Source organism: Bombina bombina, chromosome 1, assembly GCF_027579735.1.
Source record: "Bombina bombina isolate aBomBom1 chromosome 1, aBomBom1.pri, whole genome shotgun sequence".
In the NCBI taxonomy this organism is placed as follows: domain Eukaryota; kingdom Metazoa; phylum Chordata; class Amphibia; order Anura; family Bombinatoridae; genus Bombina; species Bombina bombina.
Window position 1 is genome coordinate 84,303,539 of NC_069499.1, and position 19,455 is coordinate 84,322,993.

General features: G+C 39.9%; 2 protein-coding genes across 2 annotated transcripts in view; one reads left to right on the forward strand and one right to left on the reverse strand.

Annotated features, from left to right (window-relative positions):
- VRK1 (VRK serine/threonine kinase 1) overlaps positions 1-7,123 on the reverse strand; it is a 232,956-nt gene extending 225,833 nt beyond the window's left edge. Inside the window, exon 1 of the mRNA XM_053708534.1 lies at positions 6,995-7,123. Coding sequence (XP_053564509.1) covers positions 6,995-7,071 — 77 coding nt within the window. The 5' untranslated portion in view covers positions 7,072-7,123. The remainder of the gene's footprint in view (positions 1-6,994) is intronic.
- Positions 7,124-7,150: 27 nt separating this feature from the next.
- The window catches only part of LOC128644865 (uncharacterized), a 504,552-nt gene continuing 492,247 nt past the window's right edge, over positions 7,151-19,455 (forward strand). The window contains exon 1 of the mRNA XM_053697490.1: positions 7,151-7,207. Within this exon, the coding sequence (XP_053553465.1) occupies positions 7,178-7,207 (30 nt within the window). The 5' untranslated portion in view covers positions 7,151-7,177. The remainder of the gene's footprint in view (positions 7,208-19,455) is intronic.

The window sequence follows — 19,455 nt, forward strand, 5'->3', positions numbered from 1 at the left end:
TTAATGATCGACTCAAAACCCATGCTTAGACCGAACTAAGCGTTCAATCTCCAAGCAGTCAGCTTCCGAGAGATTATATTTGGGTGAAGGAAAAGACCCTGAATTAGAAGGTCCTTCCTCAGAGGCAATTTCCAAGGTGAGAGAGACGATATCTCCACTAGGTCTGCATACCCAATCCTGCGAGGCCATGCAGGAGCTCAGAATTACTGATGCTCTCTCCTGTTTGACAAGAGGAAGACTCGTGGAAGGAAGCAAACGGAGGAAACAGGGATGCGAGTAGGCTGCAACTAACTATTATTGTCATATTTTCGATTAATCGACTAATCGGATAAAAAGAGTATCAATAATAGTTTTCTATGTTTTAAATAAAATCCACATGAGTGTTACAAATATAAACTTCAGACTAAAACTTTACATTAACACAACTGTTTCTTCAATTTTTAAGCAGCAGAGCACAGTTTTATAATTAAACAAAACCACAAACTGTTTGAAAAGAGGTAGAACTAGAAAGAGTTAGACTATCACTGTTAATAACCTTCTGTTATTCACTCTTTCAGAAACTTTGCATTGAAATGCAAAAATCTCAACATGTCCACATGCTTCTGGCTAAGGCTGGCTCTCTGTTTGCAGCTATATTTCCTGCAGCAGAGAAAAGTCTGTTGAGGTGTATAAGTAGGGTTTTGCCAATTTCACCAAAGTGGGATATTTCTACCATGGCAAGGGGCCTCTCAATAAAGTAACCCTTGACTTCATTCTAACATAAAAATATCTTGAAACATAGATATTGACGGCAGATAAGAGCCATAGGCCCAGCAAGTCTGCCCGACCTTCCTAACAGTATAAACTTTTCTAGTTCGTAGGATAGCCTTATGCTTGTCCCATGCATTTTTAAAGTCCCCAACAGTGTTTGTTGCTACTACCTCTTGAGGAAGTTTATTCCATAAATCAATCACTCTTTCTGTAAAGAAGTGCTTCCTCAAATTACTCCTGAATCTACTACCCTTTAGCTTGAGCTCATGACCCCTTGTTCTTGAATTTCAAAAATCACCTGATTTAATATAAATAATCCAAACGATGACTATTATATCTGGGTTGCACATAAGTCAGGGGTAGTTGTAAACGTATACTGTCCTGACAAAGTGAAAAGTAGACGTCTATAGATGTCCTTTAGGCTAAGGACATAACCATAAAACACAATACCATATGCAAGAGTTCATTGTAGTGAAGCAGCTGATGTTGTGCACAGACCAACTAATTGCAAACCAACTAATCGATTATGAGATTCGTTGACAACTATTTTCATAATCGATTATGACGATTAGTTGTTGCAGCTCTAGATGCGAGATTGAAATATTAGGAAAAACCTCCAGAACATCAATCAGAACGGTCTGCGGATCACTAGACCTTGAACCGTATCTTGGAAGCTTGGCGTTCTGCCTAAACGCCCTCAAAAGCCAACTCCGGAAACCCCCCATTTGAAGGTTTATCCTGAGAACACCTCCGGATGGAGAGTCCAACTCCCCGGATGAATTATCTGTCTGTTCAGAAATCCGATTCCCAGTTATCCACCCCTGGAACGTGGATGACAAACAGCAATCATGAGCTTCCGCCCACAGACAATCCAAGTCACCTCCTATGACTAAGGAACTCTGAGTTCCTCTGGATTAAATAATGTCCATGCACCGCATAGGTTAACTGGATTCTGGAGTGGTGGGATTCAAACCCACGCCTCCAAGGAGACTGGAGGTTTAATCCTGATGAAACCGTGCTGTGACACGGAGAAACGCGTTGCTGAGGTTTTTAACTTTTTAAAACTTTTTTGACTTTGCTGCTGCACTTTTTTCACTCGCCGGATTTACAACATTGTTGCCAACTCTGTGGGTTTTTACACATCTGCCACTGTGCCCAGGAGTAATTTGGCTTCTTCCTCTGACCGGTGTGCTATACACTCTATGGGAATTATCCTGTATCCCTGGTCATCCTTTGGTGGGACAAGGATCCTACTAGTTCCAGCTGCCTAGGAGTCTGCCGGTCTCCGCTTGCCTGCACTGCACATTGGTGCATTCCATCACGTGAGTAGGTTATTTGCTTACTCTCATGTTCCATTCCCAGTTCGTTTGATCTGCACTATGTGGCGCCCTCTACCTTTTGTATTTTAGATGTTTTAATCCAGTGCATTAGACAGCACGGCCACTGATATGACCATGCCCGACTTGAACCAAGCTAAGGACCACTGAGGCCAAGCCCTCTGAACATTGTGAATCTCTGTTAACTCCAAGATGTTAAAGAGGAAAGCAGACACTTCTGTGCCTTAAATAAGTCACAGACTGTTTCCCAGCCCAGCAGGCTGGCGTCCATGGTCACATCACCCAGGAATGTCTCCAGAAGCACAGGACCTGAGATAGATACTCCTGAAAAAACACCACAGGAGAAAGATCTAGATCAATAATCAAAAGACTATCTCCTGAGACAGATCCAAATGATCTCCATTGTATGAAAAGTGATGGGATAATCAACTGCAGCTAGATTCAAAATGTTATCCCTCTGGTTGCAAGATGGTTACGCTATAAACCAGACCATTAGAGCTTGCTGTTGGGTGGACAGTAGACAGCAGAGAGAGGAAAATGAATAAATCCTTGATTAGCTGACCTCTGATAGAATCTTCTCCTAGATAGAGAAGCTATTAAGGCCCCCCTAAAAAAAAATCAAAAAAATAAAAAAAAAAAATCACCCCCTTGTGGATGGAACAAGGAAACTCTGCTCCAGATTCATTTTCCATCCATCCATCTCCCGAAAGATCTTGCTCGAAGGATGGATGACACCTGAACCATATATTGTCCAGAAAGCACCCTTGCAATACCCCAATACCTAAAAGTCTTTCTAAAAAGACAAAAAACTCAGGAGACTTGAGAAGATCCCGATTATAAGAACAATAAATACACATCCTTCAGGTCTATGTTCGTTATGAACAGGCCCACTTGCAGCAAAGGAGAATGGATACTACTTTGAAGGGCAGAACCTGAGAAACTTGAGGTAAATACCTAGATCCGTTCCCAGACTGGTACTATCAGTCTCAGAAAAGGTCCCGAACCCAGTTCAAGGAATGCCTCTCATCATACCTGCATTGCAGATACTCCCGAAGGAGAAATCTAGCCCTGGGAGGAATCTTAGAATGTACTAAGTTTGGTTGGCTTCCCAAAGGCATGACTGACCCTGCAGAAATAGGAAAACTTTTCCTTTAGTCTACTCTCTTGACAGGTGGTATTTCCCCTGTAAAGTCAGAGGATAATTCTGCCAGACCAAGTCCCAACAAGGTTGAACCTGCAACTGCGGAACTAGAAAGCCTAGGCTGTACCACTAAGACGCAGGTAAGCCTTTCAGCCGATTTCCAAGATTTCAGCAACAAGCCCCACTGGCTAGCACAGCAAGTCTAATAAGACCAGGCATTGCTCTAAATGAACAATTAAACCTCCTGCTTCTTATCCATGGATACGGAAAGGAGCAGCTACCCTCCATAGGAATCGAAGTTCTCTGAGCCATAGTAGAAAAGCTCCCTTCTACTTAAGGCACCATGCATTTTAATAGAGTCAGCGACAGGAAAATCCTTTAAAGGACGGGAGAAAGGTATCCCTAGCTTCTCCTATTCCTGTAAAAACATCCAAGGCACGTCTAGAAAACGCCTCCACATAGGAAGGATCATCATAGAAATTATAAAGTTTACAAAACTTTCAAAAGGTTGACAACGACAGGGAATCAATGTCTTCCAAGTAGCCAAAACCTCCTTTAACAGTACACGAGGTGTGCAAGCATACATCTGAAGGAGACCACTTCAGCATCAGATGAAGGAATTATACTGTCCGAATCTGAGATTTTACCCTCAGAATCTACCGGTGAATCCTAACCAGACTTGGGAGAGAGAGTGCGACCTGTGTAGCAGAATGAGGAACAGAAACCTTACTATCTGAATTTTAAATATCCTCTTGCGTTTTCCCTGTAGGCAAGGAAAAAAACAGATAAAGCAGCAGATACCGCAGAGGATACCTGAACTGCAAAATCCATCATTACCATCACTTTAACATTAGCCTTCTGATCAGTGACTGTTATTGTTGCAAGTTATTCATACGAGATTTCTAGCACTACGCTGCAGACACCATGCTGTTAACTGCAACCTTAAAGTGATGGTTGCTATATTGCTGAGAGGAGACCTTGCCACCTCTAAGCCAATAGCCGTGCGGGCTATCCAGCTTGGCGCCAGTTGGCTTGCACAGTAAAAAAGCATTCTGCTGTGGGCTGCCTGAGGAGCTCAGTGTGGCTAACGCTACAAACAAAGGAATTTTCAGCATGAAGTATTTTATACTTCATGACTGAAAGTCTCTTATTTGTTCCACTGGTAAATCCCTTTCCTCTCACTTTCTTTGCAAGGTAACAGAGCGGCATGGTGACAATACATTTTATTGCTAGCTGGCGCTCTGTAGAGATGCCGCAGATATAAGCAAAGACACATCAGCCCTTCAGATTTACGTTCAATGCTGAGAACAGTTCGTTCTCCTTGAGTTTATCTTAATCTGCAGCCATGATTTCACTACTCATGCCCAGCCTTCTTCTGATAATTAGCACCTGTGTGCTTCAAACACAAGGAGCTAGAGAAGAAGATTGGAGACCAGTGGGGGGGGGGGGGGGGGGGGAGTATAAGGTGACGCTGTTGCGCAAACCAGTCTGCACACAGTGGGAGGAGTAACATGGCGCTGCAGCACCGAACAGTAAATGAGGATCAGCACATAACCGAATAGTTTTTTCAGCCCTAAAACTATTTCTACATAAACTAGTGTAGCGAAAGAAAAATACCTCCAAATAAATTCATTATGTTGTCCTGATGTTTGCAATACCCCATATGATTGCCTAGGTTTCCAAGTAATGTATAGCAAATAAGAAAAATATTATAAAATAGAATTATTTTTTTAATGCTAAAATTTGCTATGCTTAGATTGTAAGCTAAAAAAATAGCGGTCACACAATTCAAAACTGCCACACAAAAGTAAATATATTTATAGAATTTAGACACCATAAGGTATTTACCTAGAGCTATTTTGACACAGAATTTAGGGACAAAAAATTACATGGTAAAAAAGGACTGCCAAGACATTGTCATTTCTGACATGTGATCAATGATTGGCTGTGACACTAATCACATGCCCATGGACTACTTTTTTGAGCATCACTTAACTGCCTCACTTCAGAGGCATCCAGTGATTGGCCACATAGCATGATAGCAGCATACATTAGTGCTGGAATCCAGACTGCTTTTAAAATATACAGTCACTGACTGGCTATCACAGTGATTATATGCACAGTAACATTCAAACTTGACTGTTACTGTATTGTTGCCGTATACCTTGCATGAAGGCAACAGCGTGTCGTGTTATGGAGGCACTCATGATCAGAGGACAAACAGGCATGCGATCAGAGGGATACTCTGTCCCTGCGATCACTATCTTAGGGTGGCCTCCACTCGTGGGACATGGATAAATTAGCAGAAGACCACCATTGTAGGAGCCCATGACATAAGAGCCATACAAGGTATGTTTAAATGGACATGAACGTTAAAGGGACACTAAAACCAAAAAAAAAAATTCTCATGATTTAGATGGAGCATGCAATTTTAAGCAATTTCTAAATTTACTCCTATTATAAATTTCTTTGTTCTCTTGCTATCTTTATTTAAAAAGCAGGAATGTGATGCATAGGAGCCGGCCCATTTTTTATTAAGAACCTGGGTTATGCTTGCTTATTGGTGGGTAAATGTAAGCCTCCAATAAGCAAGCAATATCCATGGTGCTGAACCTAAAATGGGCTGGCAGCAAAGATTTACATTCCTGCTTTAATAAATAAAAAAATAAAAAAAAAAAGATAGCAAGAGAACGAAGAAAAAATAAAACTAAATTAGAAAGTTGCTTAAAATGTCATGCTCTATCTGAATAACGAAAAAAAAATTGGGTTTAGTGTCCCTTTAATATAAAACTCACTACTGATAGCTAGCTGGCATTTGGTGGCTACACTCATATCTCGTGGCATCGCTCACTCGCTGTGTTAAAGATATACAGCAAAATGCAAATTATTATTGAACTATTGTTTAAACAACACGTCACTGAGCATTTTCTTATTTACACTTTTTTTTGTCTGCAATGGTGCAATTTCTAAGCCATGCCAATTCTGCTTAAAGAGTCAGTTAACACCTTGGCATTACAAGACATACCTGTTGTGTTATAGAATATATACATGACAAGTCTAAAACGCATTGCTTTCTCCAATTGTGTCTCAATAGCTAAAATCCATTTGCCTTATTTGGAAGTGCCAATCTGGGATTTAGTCACAGTCATAATATTGGTATAAAGAAGACATGTCAAATACACAGCTGTAGTATAAAGTAGACATCTCAAAATGCACAGCTCTAGCATATAAAGTGAATTGCTTTGCAGTTATAAGTACAAGCCAACTAGGGGAAAATATGTAGCAAGGTTAGCTTTATGATAATGGTAGGGTGCATGTCAAGTCATTAGAATTAAAATATATATTTACATTTTTAAAGCTAAAATTACATGGAAAGGGGCAAAATAACATATTGTAAAGTTGTTTCATTATAACTTTATAGGCATCTACTTCCCTTCCTATAATGCAGCGCTTTTTCATACTACTTCCTTTTGCGTACATATTTAGCCTTATTGTTGGTGGAAAAAGAACCATCTAGCCAGGGTTACAGAAACACACAATGCTTATGCTTTGCAAGAAAATAAAACATTGCTGTCTTTTTCAAAAGAGATAAAATTAGTGCGTAACAAATCATTTTATATTAAAAACACAAAACGGGAAATAGCTATTACTAGCAACGGGGTGTGAAAATATCGAAACAGGCGCAACGCAAAACATGCACACCCTAAAAATCAACCAAAATAGCATGAGATTGAATGCCACCGCTCAACATTACTTTGACCACTACCTCAGGTCGCTGAAAAATCTGCTTCTTTTGCTTGGCGGGAAAAATAAACTGGAGCAACTAGCAAATCCCCTCACCATACACAGGGTCGAGCCGACAACAACGTCACACGCTCTGTTGACGTAAACACGCGCGCTGTTGACAAGCACCACGTGACTGCAGTCTGGCTAGCTGGTTCAGAATCGGATGAGAGGGATTTTCCGGAGCGACTATGTTGTGAGTCGCAAGAAATTGTTCTGTGAATTTACGTAACGTGCTGAAGTCATTAGGAAAGTATTATCCAATAGAGCTCAGTTTGCCTCCTCTGTCATAAAGTATCCTGAGCTAATGCATTCACTGTCACTGAATTTCAAGACGCCTCTCAGGAAGGGTTATGAAAATCTGAGTTTAGCCTTCTAAATAATTTAACTCGGCCATTCAGCGTTGTTGTACTTAAAAAATTGATACGAGGGGTTCAGGTGAGGGCTACCAACAATTCTGCAGTGTTTGTGTCTCCACTCGTTAGGTGAGGTCAGAGGCTGGTGAGGCTATGGCTATAATACAGGTAGCCCTCAGTTTACGCCGGGGTTAGGTTCCAGAAGGAATGGTTGTAAATTGAAACCGTTGTAAATTGAAACCCAGTTTATAATGTAAGTCAATGGGAAGTGAGGGAGTTAGGTTCCATGCCCCTCTCAAAATTGTCATAAGTAACACCTAATACATTATTTTTATAGCTTTGAAATGAAGACTTTAAATGCTAAACAGCATTATAAACCTAATAACATAATCACACAACACAGACTTCACTTGCATTTTTCTGCAAACAGTTCTTTATATGCATTCCAATCTGGACTGATTTATAGACAGGAAGATCTTGTTCCTTTGAAATCTGCTCGATAGCTCAGGTCTGGTTAAACTGATTAATTTCAGCTTGCTTGGCTTTGCTGCAACACAAGCGGACAGCTCCACCTACTGGCTATTTTAATAAATGCACTGCTTCTCAATGCTTTTCAATAGCAGTCACATGACTGGAAAAAAAGGTTGTTATTCTGAAACGGTGTAAATTGAACCGTTGTAAAACGAGGGCCACCTGTACTCCCAAAAAATGCATATGGACCTGACAGAGGCAGCTTAAATGTATAATTAAACTAGCAGGTTGCAGGTCCAATTTACTGCTATTATTAAATTTGCTTTATTCTCTTGATATCCTTTTTTGAAGGATATGCAGCAATACACTACTGGGTGCTAACTGAACACATTCAATGAGCCAATGACTAGAGGAATATATGTGCAGCCACCAATCAGCAGCCTGCTCCAACTAGTATATTGCTACTCCTGAGCATACCTAGATATGCTTTTTAAATGGTAACAAATTAAAAAAGCAAATTAGATATCAGAAGTAAAATATATAGTTAAACTTTATTAGTTTGGAGCGCTATTTTGCTTTGAGATGACATTTCCACCTCTTAGCAAATAGTCGTGCGCTCCAGCTGGTGCCATGCCGGATAGCTAGCACGCTATTGGCTAAGAGGTGGAAATGTCACCTTACAGCAAAATAGCGATCTGCCGTGAGCTGCCTGAGGAGCTCAGTGCGGCAAACGCTTCAAACAAATAAAGAAAGTTTCAGCGTGAAGTATTTTATACCTCATGACTGAAAGTCCCCTTTATTTGTTCCAATTGTAAATCATAGTGTTTCACAAACATTTGCTTCTTTAACGTTTTTTTTTTTTTGGTTTTCAAAAGCTTTATTGGTATTATATTAATGCTGTACATTGGTATAGAAGAAAATAAGAATCGGAAAAAACAAATATACAAAGTAAAAAAAGAATTGGTGGTCAGAAATGACCAAATTAAACATATCAATAGTGTGAATGTCACTCATGTCAACTGTTGTCACATTGAATAATTAAAAATGGATTCCTGGGTCACAACTTTTCAACAGTGTATTGTCTACATCCCTCAGGCATCTTTCTTTAGTGTATGAGTATATGGGAGTTATAGCCATTAATCTTTAAGTATAGTTTGATTCCCTTTATAACACTTCATGTATATGTTGATTAAGGTGCGTGATGAAGTTCACCTATTTGCTAGTGGAGTCTAATGAAACCTATTTTTGTGGAGCTAAATATTCTTCCCAATAGAATGTCATATGTTGATAAAAGTCAATTCCGTTTGTTTTTTGGTAGTGATATTTATCTAGAGACAATAATTTAGAAGCATTTTGTCTCCATTCCGAAACTGTAGGAATTTGCGTTGTTTTCCAAAGTCTAGGGATCAACTGTTTGGCTCCGCTGATCATTATGTATAATAATGCCAATCTATAATGGCATTTTAGCTTTGGCGGTTATTAAATATGAATGTTAATGGGTCAAGGTCTAAATTTTGTGCTACTACTAGAGTTATTTCTTTCGCTACCGCTTCCCAATATTTAACAATATGTGGGCAGCTCCACCAAACATGAGTCAGTGTACCTTCCTGTCCGCACCCCCTCCGGCAGAGTTTACTGGTATTTGGGAACATTCTTCCCAACCTCCCAGGGTCTAAATACCACCTAGCTAACAGCTTCATGTTGGTTTCTGTGATGCTCATGGAAGAAGGCGATTTCCCCATTTGTTTAAAAATAATTTGCCAATCTTTAGGAGATATTATAGTTTTAAGTTCTTTTTCCCATGTTTTGGTATATTTTGGCAAATATTTTGAATGTAGTGTTATCAGTATTCTATAGGTCAAGGATAGACCCTTTTTAGAAGGGCCTGGGGAGAAACAAATGGCTTCAAAGGGTGCTAGTGGTCTGGTTAGTTTAGATTTATGTAGGTTGTTTTGTATGAAATGGGCCACTTGAAAATATGTATACCAGTGACAAGCTGTGATTGGTAGTTTATCTTTGATCTCTGACTCTAGTAGTAATTTTCCGTTGTTTAGGAATGTGTAAACTGGAAGGTGTGAGTGGATATTTGTCTCCATATTGATTGGTACTTTTCGCAGTGCAGGTAGGTCCGCGTTGGAGAGGAGGGGTGTTAGGGGGGAGGGAATGCTAGATAGTTTTTTTTTTTTTTTTCCCTTTGAGTAATCTATCCCATGTTTTAAATGTTTCTAGGGTAATAGTCGGGGATTGTGGGGCGAGTTGCCTATTTATTTTTTTGTATCCAACACACACTACTAAGGTTCGTACATTCTGATAGGGTATGTTCCAGCCCGACCCATTCTTTATGATCTATGTATTTGCTCCAGTCTATTGTGCGCGTTAAGTGGGTTGCTATCCTATAGTAAAGCAAATTTGGTACTCCTAAGCCACCATTCTCTCGGTCCCTAAACATGATATGTTTTGCGATTCTGGGTTGTTTATTACGCCATATAAACGCGAGGGAGAGGTTTTGAAGGGATGCAATATATGTGTCTGTTAGTTGGATAGGCAATGTCTGAAATATATAAAGGATTTTTGGTAATATAGTCATTTTAAAAGCGTGTATTTGCCCAAGCCATGATAGTGGTTTTGGATTCCAGGTTTGGAAATCTATCTGTATGTTTTTTTAATAACTTTTGATAGTTGAGTATAAACAGTTCTTGTGGGGTTCTTGCTATCTGGATTCCTAGGTACTTAATGGATACCTGCTGAATAGAGAAATTATATGTGTCCTTAATCTGTTGCATTTCCATGTCTGAAATGCCCATGCCTAAGATTTCTGATTTAGTGGTATTTATTTTGTAATTTGAAAGGGAGCCATATACATCGAACTCTGGTTTTTTAGGGCTGCCAAGGATCTAATTGGGGACGTTAGTGTGAGTAATACATCGTCCGCATAGAGGGACATTTTGTATTGCCTATTTCCTATGTTCAGTCCCTGTATAGCATCATTGTGCCTGATTCTGGATGCTAGGATTGCCATGGCTAGGATAAATAAGATTGGGGACAGGGGGCAACCCTGTCATGTTCCATTTTGAATAGTTATTTTATTTGATAGGGAATCATTGAGTTTAATACAAGCTGTGGGGTTGGAGTATAATGACATGATTCTATTGATTGTTGTGTTTCCAAACCCAAATTTAAAAAGGGTGGCCTTTAGAAAAGACCAGTTAAGCATATCAAAGGCCTTCTCGGCATCTATGGCTAGCAGGGTAATTGGTATTTAATTTGTCTTTGCAAAGTCCAGGAGATTAAGCACTTTGAGTGTGTTATCTCAAGCTTCGCGGTGGGGTACAAAACCTACTTGATTGAGATGGATCAGATTTGGTAATATTCTATTTATGCGGGTTGCTATTATTCTAGCATATATTTTGACGTCCACATTCAGTAATGAGATTGGTCTAAAATTTGCGGGTGTATGTGGGCTTCTAGCATCGTGTGGGGAAAGTGTGTTTGGTCATATATTTTGTTAAATATAGTTTGTAAATGTGGGATTAATATACTTTGAAGTTTTTTGTAGTACTTGACTTTGAAGCCATCTGGCCCTGGGCTTTTACCTATAGTCAGCTGATTGATAGCCGTCTTGATTTCAGACGCTAGTATGGGGGGTGTCAAAAAATTATTTTTGTTCTTGGGTTATTTGTGGGAGATTCGTGGTCTCTAGGTATGAGGACAGGTCCACGGAGGGCTCCTGGTAGTGCTCAGTGTTTTTGATAGCATACAAGTCTTTATAATACTCCTCAAATTGAAGTAGTATTTCTGGAGTTGTATGCACTGGTGTATTGTTCTTTGTGTTGATTTTATGTATAAAAGTTTTAAGTTTTTTTTAATTTTAAGGAGCGGGCTAAAAGTTTTCCTGCTCAATTACTTTCGAAATTGAATTTTTGTTTAGTGCGGAGTGCTAGTAAGTTATATTCCTGAAGTAATAAATCCTGCAGTTCCTTTCTGACGTTGTGCAAGTAGAGATGTAAAATTGTTGGTTTTTAGGATTCTGTTTATGTTTAAATTCTGCATTCGCTAAGGATTGGGAAGAGTTAGATATTGCTGTCTGGATTTTTTGTTGAATTGGGACTTCATCTTAATGAACTCCCCTCTCATGTAGCACTTGTGCTAGAGAATTGATAGCGAAGTATTCTGTTAACGTCTTCTCAGCGTGTTCTAATTGGATAGGGGAACCAAACAAGTTATCATCCAGTTTCCATATATATAGATGTTTGGGTGTGTTTGGCCATTTAAACTGTGCAATTATTGCTGAGTGATCTGACCAGCTAGTATGTGAAATCTTGGTAGTCTGTGTAACCGCTAGGCCATCTGCATTTGTGAGTAAATAATCAAGTCTACTATATATGTATGATGTGGGTTCGAAAAAAAGGTGTAGTCTCTTCTATTCGGGTTCATGAAACGCCATATGTCATGTAGGTTGCAGTCCCTCATCATCTTCCCTAAGAATCTATTAGTTTTCTTTGATACACTTGTGTTTGGATTAGAGGAATCCACTAGGGGGTTCAGTGGAATGTTAGTCGCCCCCTACTATTAGTATCCCCTTTGAGATGTCTAATATTTTGTTAAAGGTTTTCCTGAAGAATTGTAATTGTTTTATATTTGGTGCGTATATATTTATTAGAGTTGTCGGGATGCCATATAATAGGCCAAATATGCCTAGAAACCTTCCTTCTTGATCTCTGTTAGTTTGTATGTGCTGGAATGGTACCTCTCGGTGTATAAGAATACTAACCCCGCATTTTTTCGATGTGGCCAAACTATGATAATGTTGATTATAATTACCCCCTAAATATTTAGGTTCTTTTGAGTGGAGAAAGTGTGTTTCTTGTAGGAATAAGATATTCCCCCTCCTTTTAGAGAGATCTAATAATGCCATGGATCGTTTCTGAGCTGAGTTGAGCCCTTTTGCGTTTTGGGATATTAAGACAATATTTTTATTTATGTGTGCCATTTATGTGTGTTGTTTGACTGTATAATGTTATGCGAGTGCCGTTAGTGACCATCCAAGTTATATTACATATAGTTATATTATATTGAGATAATAACCAGAAACATTGTGACATATTTTTCAAAACATTCGATATAGTAGTAAAGAAAGAAAAAAAAGACAACTTGCTAAACTCAGTTTGAAAATACAAACTGTTGAACCAATCTAGACATGTTAAGATATGCCCTAGCGGCATGTAATTGAAAGGTCTTATTAGCATTTCTTGTTAGCAGAATAAAAAACAACTTGAGTGCTAACTGGCTCCTTGACAAACATTTTAAATTTATCTAACTAGTGCCCTAGCTTCCTTCAGATTAGACAACCTATCGTCTTGAAATATACTCAGTGTATAAGGCCTTAGTCGGCTTACCCTGTGTAGAGTACTGTGTAATACAAAGCTACCTTCAAGTGTAACATTATATAACAAAAACCTTTTTATAACTTTGAACTCATAACCATCACAGAATACTTGTTGATATGATATTACCAATTAAAGATATGTACTGTCCCAGTAAATCACCTTGACAATAACCACCCTTCAGTATAAAGATCAGGATTATTGGGTAGATCACTGTTCAGCGTCTCTTGTTGGAGGGGTAGACTGTCTAGGGGGCAGCTTCTTCCCTGCTTTGGGATTAACTCGCTGCCATCTATGAAATTCCTCCTGTGCTAGCTTTTTCTTTGGTGGTTGTTGGAAATCATCTGGGTCTGAGATTTGTGGCGGCTCAATATCTAAGGCTGAGCAAAAGTCACCAATATCATTCCTAGAAGAACATTATATTTTCCTGTTTCCATGTAGCACATATAGCTGGAATAGAAATCCCCATCGATAGAGGATTCTTTTTTGACGTAGGAAAGATGTCAAGGGTGTAAGTTCCCTTCTCCTTTGTAGTGTCCGCTGGGATAGAACTTGGAAAAATTGAAGTACCACCCCACGAAACTTCACTGGTTGATTTTTTCGTGAAAGGTTTAAAATCTCTTCTTTCTCAGTGAAATCCTTTAAATTTCATGATAATGTCCCTCAGGGGTGCTGTATCAGGGGGTCTTGGCCTCAGTGCTCTATGTGTCCTGACCCAAGGGATATCTGTGGATGTTGCCGTGTTCCTTAGATGAGCGAATAGAGCTGGGAGATATGTTGGGAGATCCTTGGGTAGTACAGACTCCGGTATGCCTCGGATCCTGAGGTTCTTCCTGCGACTCTGATTTTAAAGATCTTCAATTTTATCATATAATTCTGCCATCATGGTCGTGTGGTGTGTGGTTGAGTCTTGAACAGTGTTTATTTCCTCTTGCAGAGTATCTGTATATTCCTCACAATGATTCTACCCTATTACCAATAGTGTGGAGATCTTGTTTAATTTCGGCAATTTCCTCCCTTATACAGGATCTTATGATATCAGCAATGTCTTGTTTGGATGCTAAAGTAGATAAAAAGTGCGTTGGACACGGGTGTACTTGCTAATTCAATTTCTTGAGCATTTTGATGTGGGGTCTCCCTTTGCCCTGGTGATGCTTCTGTTTCGCCATTCATTCTTGGTTTTGGGCCTGGTAGTGAAAAGAATTGTTCCACCGTATTATCTTTTGGGCCTGGCGCTCTAGGCGTCCTGGTAGTTTTAGGCAGTCTTTTATTATTCATTGTAGGGGTGCTGTTATCAAAGTTACTGAAATGTTGCCCTTAGTGATAGCGCTCTCCTCACACTTTGCAAAAGTGGTTTCTTTATTGGATTATAGTACGTAGGCCTTTTCCCTTCTAGATTTATATTGCACTATCTATTTACTTCCAGGGTGGTCTTAGGTAATGAGTGCGCCGTTTCCTGTACTGGTCCTGCACCTATCGTGCTGATGGTGTCTGAAGGAGAAATATCTTTCACTGGATTATGCTGTCAGGTAACAGTTCTACCGTCCAGAGTAACTTGCTAGTTATAATTTTGTGCAGTGTCTGTTGCCTGAGCCTCTCAGCGTTACGTGTAGCTTGTATGTTAAAGAGTTCAACTCACCTTTCTTACATCTGTATATGGGCCCACGTGGTGCGCACTTTATTTTTATCCTTAATTAATCTGGGAAGGGAGTATATAGATGAAGGGTACCTTTGACCTATTGCTCTGAGGGATAGTCACTATTATGCTCTGTTTCTCCACTCCGTTCTATATTGTATCCAAAAGTGCTGCGAATTCTGTGATGCGTAACATACTATGTGGTGTCCTCTGTTATGATACCGTAGTGGTTATCCTGGGTGCTGTCTTCTGAATTTGCTATCGTTAGGTGCTATGTTTTCCCCTTCTTCATGATAACTCCTGGACATCTCGGCAGATTAGGGGTTAATAAGTGTAGTTAGGTGGAGGCGACGTTGTGGGGGGCAGATTAGGGGTTAATAAATATAATATAGGGGTCGGCGATGTTAGGGCAGCAGATTAGGGGTACATAGGGATAATGTAAGTAGCGGCGGTTTACGGAGCGGCAGATTAGGGGTTAATAATAATATGCAGGGGTCAGCGATAGCGGGGGCGGCAGATTAGGGGTTAATAAGTGTAAGGTTAGGGGTGTTTAGACTCGGGGTACATGTTAGAGTGTTAGGTGCAAACGTAGGAAGTGTTTCCGCATAGCAAACAATGGGGCTGCGTTAGGAGCTGAACGCGGCTTTTTTGCAGGTGTTAGGTTTTTTTTCAGCTCAAACATCCCCATTGTTTCCTATGGGGGAATCGTGCACGAGCACGTTTTTGAGGCTGGCCGCTTGCGTAAGCAACTCTGGTATCGAGAGTTGAAGCTGCGTTAAAAATGCTCTACGCTCCTTTTTTGGAGCCTAACGCAGCCTTTATGTGGACTCTCAATACCAGAGTTATTTTTATGGTGCGGCCAGAAAAAAGCCGGCGTTAGTTTTTCAGGTCGTTACCGACAAAACTCCAAATCTAGCCGTATGAATGCTAAATATACAGCAGCCTCTCAGTATATATTTTATACTAATGATGATACTATTGTTGTTGGGGGATATTGTTCAGTCTTTATAGCTGAGAAAGAAGACATCATCTATTTATAGTATCCAGTAATAGGTTTGCTGTAGCAATACTGACTAACTTTTTATATTTCATGACTACAATACCACACTAGTACTAGTAGTAAGTACACAAGGAGCTTTAGGTCTAATCTTTTGCTTCCCCATATAAACATTCTTTTAGGCTGTCCTGAAGCTGTCATGTGTATAACTAACAAGGCATATAGTGCCAATAACGGTTACTAGCACATGCTCACAGACATATATGTGCATAAAGAGGGCAAACACCTACTGATGTCTGATGTAACAGAATAATGAGTGTGAGAGTACTGACAATAACTGTCACTATCACATGCTCACAGACATACAGTTGTATGCAAAAGTTTAGGCACCCCTGACAATTTCCATGATTTTCATTTATAAATAATTGGGTGTTTGGATCAGCAATTTCATTTTGATCTATCAAATAACTAAAGGACACAGTAATTTTTTAGTAGTGAAATGAGGTTTATTGGATTAACAGAAAATGTGCTATATGCATCAAAACAAAATTTGACAGGTGCATAGATTTGGGCACCCTTGTCATTTTGTTGGTTTGAATACCTGTAACTGCCTAGCACTGATTAATTGGAACACACAATTGGTTTGGTGAGCCCATTAAGCCTTGAACTTCATAGACGGGTGCATCCAATCATGAGAAAAGGTATTTAAGGTTGCCAATTGCAAGTTGTTGTTCTCTGACTCTCCTCTGAAGAGTGGTAACATGGGAGCCTCAAAACAACTCTCAAATGACCTGAAAACAAAGATTGTTCAACATTATGGTTTAGGGGAAGGCTACAAAAAGCTATTGCTGAGATTTAAGCTGTCAGTGTCCACTGTGAGGAACATAGTGAGGAAATGGAAGACCACAGGCACAGTTCTTGTTAAGGCCAGAAGTGGCAGGCCAAGTAAAATATCGGAAAGGCAAAGGATGGTGAGAACGGTCAAAAACAGCCCACAGACCACCTCCAAAGACCTACAACATCATCTTGCTGCAGATGGTGTCACTGTGCATCGTTCAACAATTCAGCACACTTTGCACAAGGAGAAACTGTATGGGAGAGTGATGCGGAAGAAGCCTTTTCTGCACATACGCCACAAACAGAGTCGCTTGAGGTATGCAAACGCACATTTGGACAAGCCAGCTTCATTTTGGAAGAAGGTGCTGTGGACTGATGAAACAAATATTGAGTTATTTGGTCATAACAAGGGGCGTTATGCATGGCGGCAAAAGAACACAGCGTTCCAAGACAAACACTTGCTACCCACAGTAAAATGTGGTGGATGTTCCATCATGCTGTGGGGCTGTGTGGCCAGTGCCGGTACTGGGAATCTTGTTAAAGTTGAGGGTCACATGGATTCCACTCAATATCAGCAGATACTTGAGAATAATATTGAGGAATCAATCACAAAGTTGAAGTTACGCCGGGGTGGATATTTCAACAAGACAACGACCCAAAACACTGTTTAAAATCTACTCTGGCATTTATGCAGAGGAACAAGTACAATGATCTGGAATGGCCATCCCAGTCCCCAGACCTGAATATCATTAAATCTGTGGGGTGATTTGAAGCGGGTTGTCCATGCTCTGCAACCATCAAACCTAACTGAACTGGAGATGTTTTGCAAGGAGGAATGGTCCAAAATACCTTCATCCAGAATCCAGACACTCATTACAGGCTATAGGAAGCGTCTAGGGGCTGTTATTTCTGCTAAAGGAGGGCTCTACTAAATATTGATGCAATATTTCTATTGGGGTGCCCAATTTTATTCATCTCTCTAATTTCGTTTTGTTGCAATTTGCACATTTTCTGTTAATCCAATAAACCTTATTTCACTACTGAAATATTACTGTGTCCTTCAGTTATTTGATACATCAAAATAAAATTGCTGATCCAAACACCCAATTATTTATAAATGAAAATCATGAAAATTGTCAGAGGTGCCTAAACTTTTGCATACAACTGTATGTGCATAAAGAGGGCAAACACCTACTGATGTCTGATGTAACAGAATACTGAGTGTGAGAGTACTGATAATAACTGTCACTATCACATGCTCACAGACATATATGTGCATAAAGAGGGCAAACACCTACTGATGTGTCTGATGTAACAGTATACTGAGTGTGAGGGTACTGATAATAACTGTCACTATCACATGCTCACAGACCTGCATAAAGAGGGCAAACACCTACTGATGTGTCTGATGTAACAGAATACTGAGTGTGAGGGTACTGACAAAAACTGTCACTATCACATGCTCACAGACATATATGTGCATAAAGAGTGCACACACCTACTGATGTCTGATGTAACAGAATACTGAGTGTGAGAGTACTGACAATAACTGTCACTATCACATGCTCACAGACCTGTGCATAAAGAGGGCAAACACCTACTGATGTGTCTGATGTAGCAGAATACTGAGTGTGAGAGTACTGACAATAACTCTCACTATCACATGCTCACAGACCTGTGCATAAAGAGGGCAAACACCTACTGATGTGTCTGATGTAACAGAATACTGAGTGTGAGTACTGATAACTGTCACTATCACATGCTCACAGACATATATGTGCATAAAGAGGACAAACACCTACTGATGTCTGATGTAACAGAATACTGAGTGTGAGAGTACTGACAATAACTCTCACTATCACATGCTCAAAGACCTATATGTGCATAAAGAGGGCAAACACCTACTGATGTGTCTGATGTAACAGAATACTGAGTGTGAGAGTACTGACAATAACTGTCACTATCACATGCTCACAAACATATACTGTATGTGCATAAAGAGGGCAAACACCTACTGATGTGTCTGATGTAACAGAATACTGAGTGTGAGGGTACTGACAATAACTATCACATGCTCACAGACGTGCATAAAGAGGGCAAACACCTACTGATGTAACAGAATACTGAGTGTGAGGGTACTGACAATAACTGTCACTATCTCATGCTCAAAGACCTATATGTGCATAAAGAGGGCAAACACCTACTGATGTGTCTGATGTAACAGAATACTGAGTGTGAGAGTACTGACAATAACTGTCACTATCACATGCTAAGAAACATATACTGTATGTGCATAAAGAGGGCAAACGCCTACTGATGTGTCTGATGTAGCAGAATACTGAGTGTGAGAGTACGGACAATAACTATCACTATCACATGCTCACAGACCTGTGCATAAAGAGGGCACACACCTACTGATGTCTGATGTAACAGAATACTGAGTGTGAGAGTACTGACAATAAATGTCACTATCACATGCTCACAGACATGCATAAAGAGGGCACACACCTACTGATGTGTCTGATATAACAGAATACTGAGTGTGAGTACTGATAATAACTCACTATCACATGCTCACAGACATAAATGTGCATACAGAGGGCAAACACCTACTGATGTGTCTGATGTAACAGAATACTGAGTGTGAGTACTGATAATAACTCACTATCACATGCTCACAGACATATACTGTATGTGCATAAAGAGGGCAAACTCCTACTGATGTGTCTGATGTAGCAGAATACTGAGTGTGAGAGTACGGAC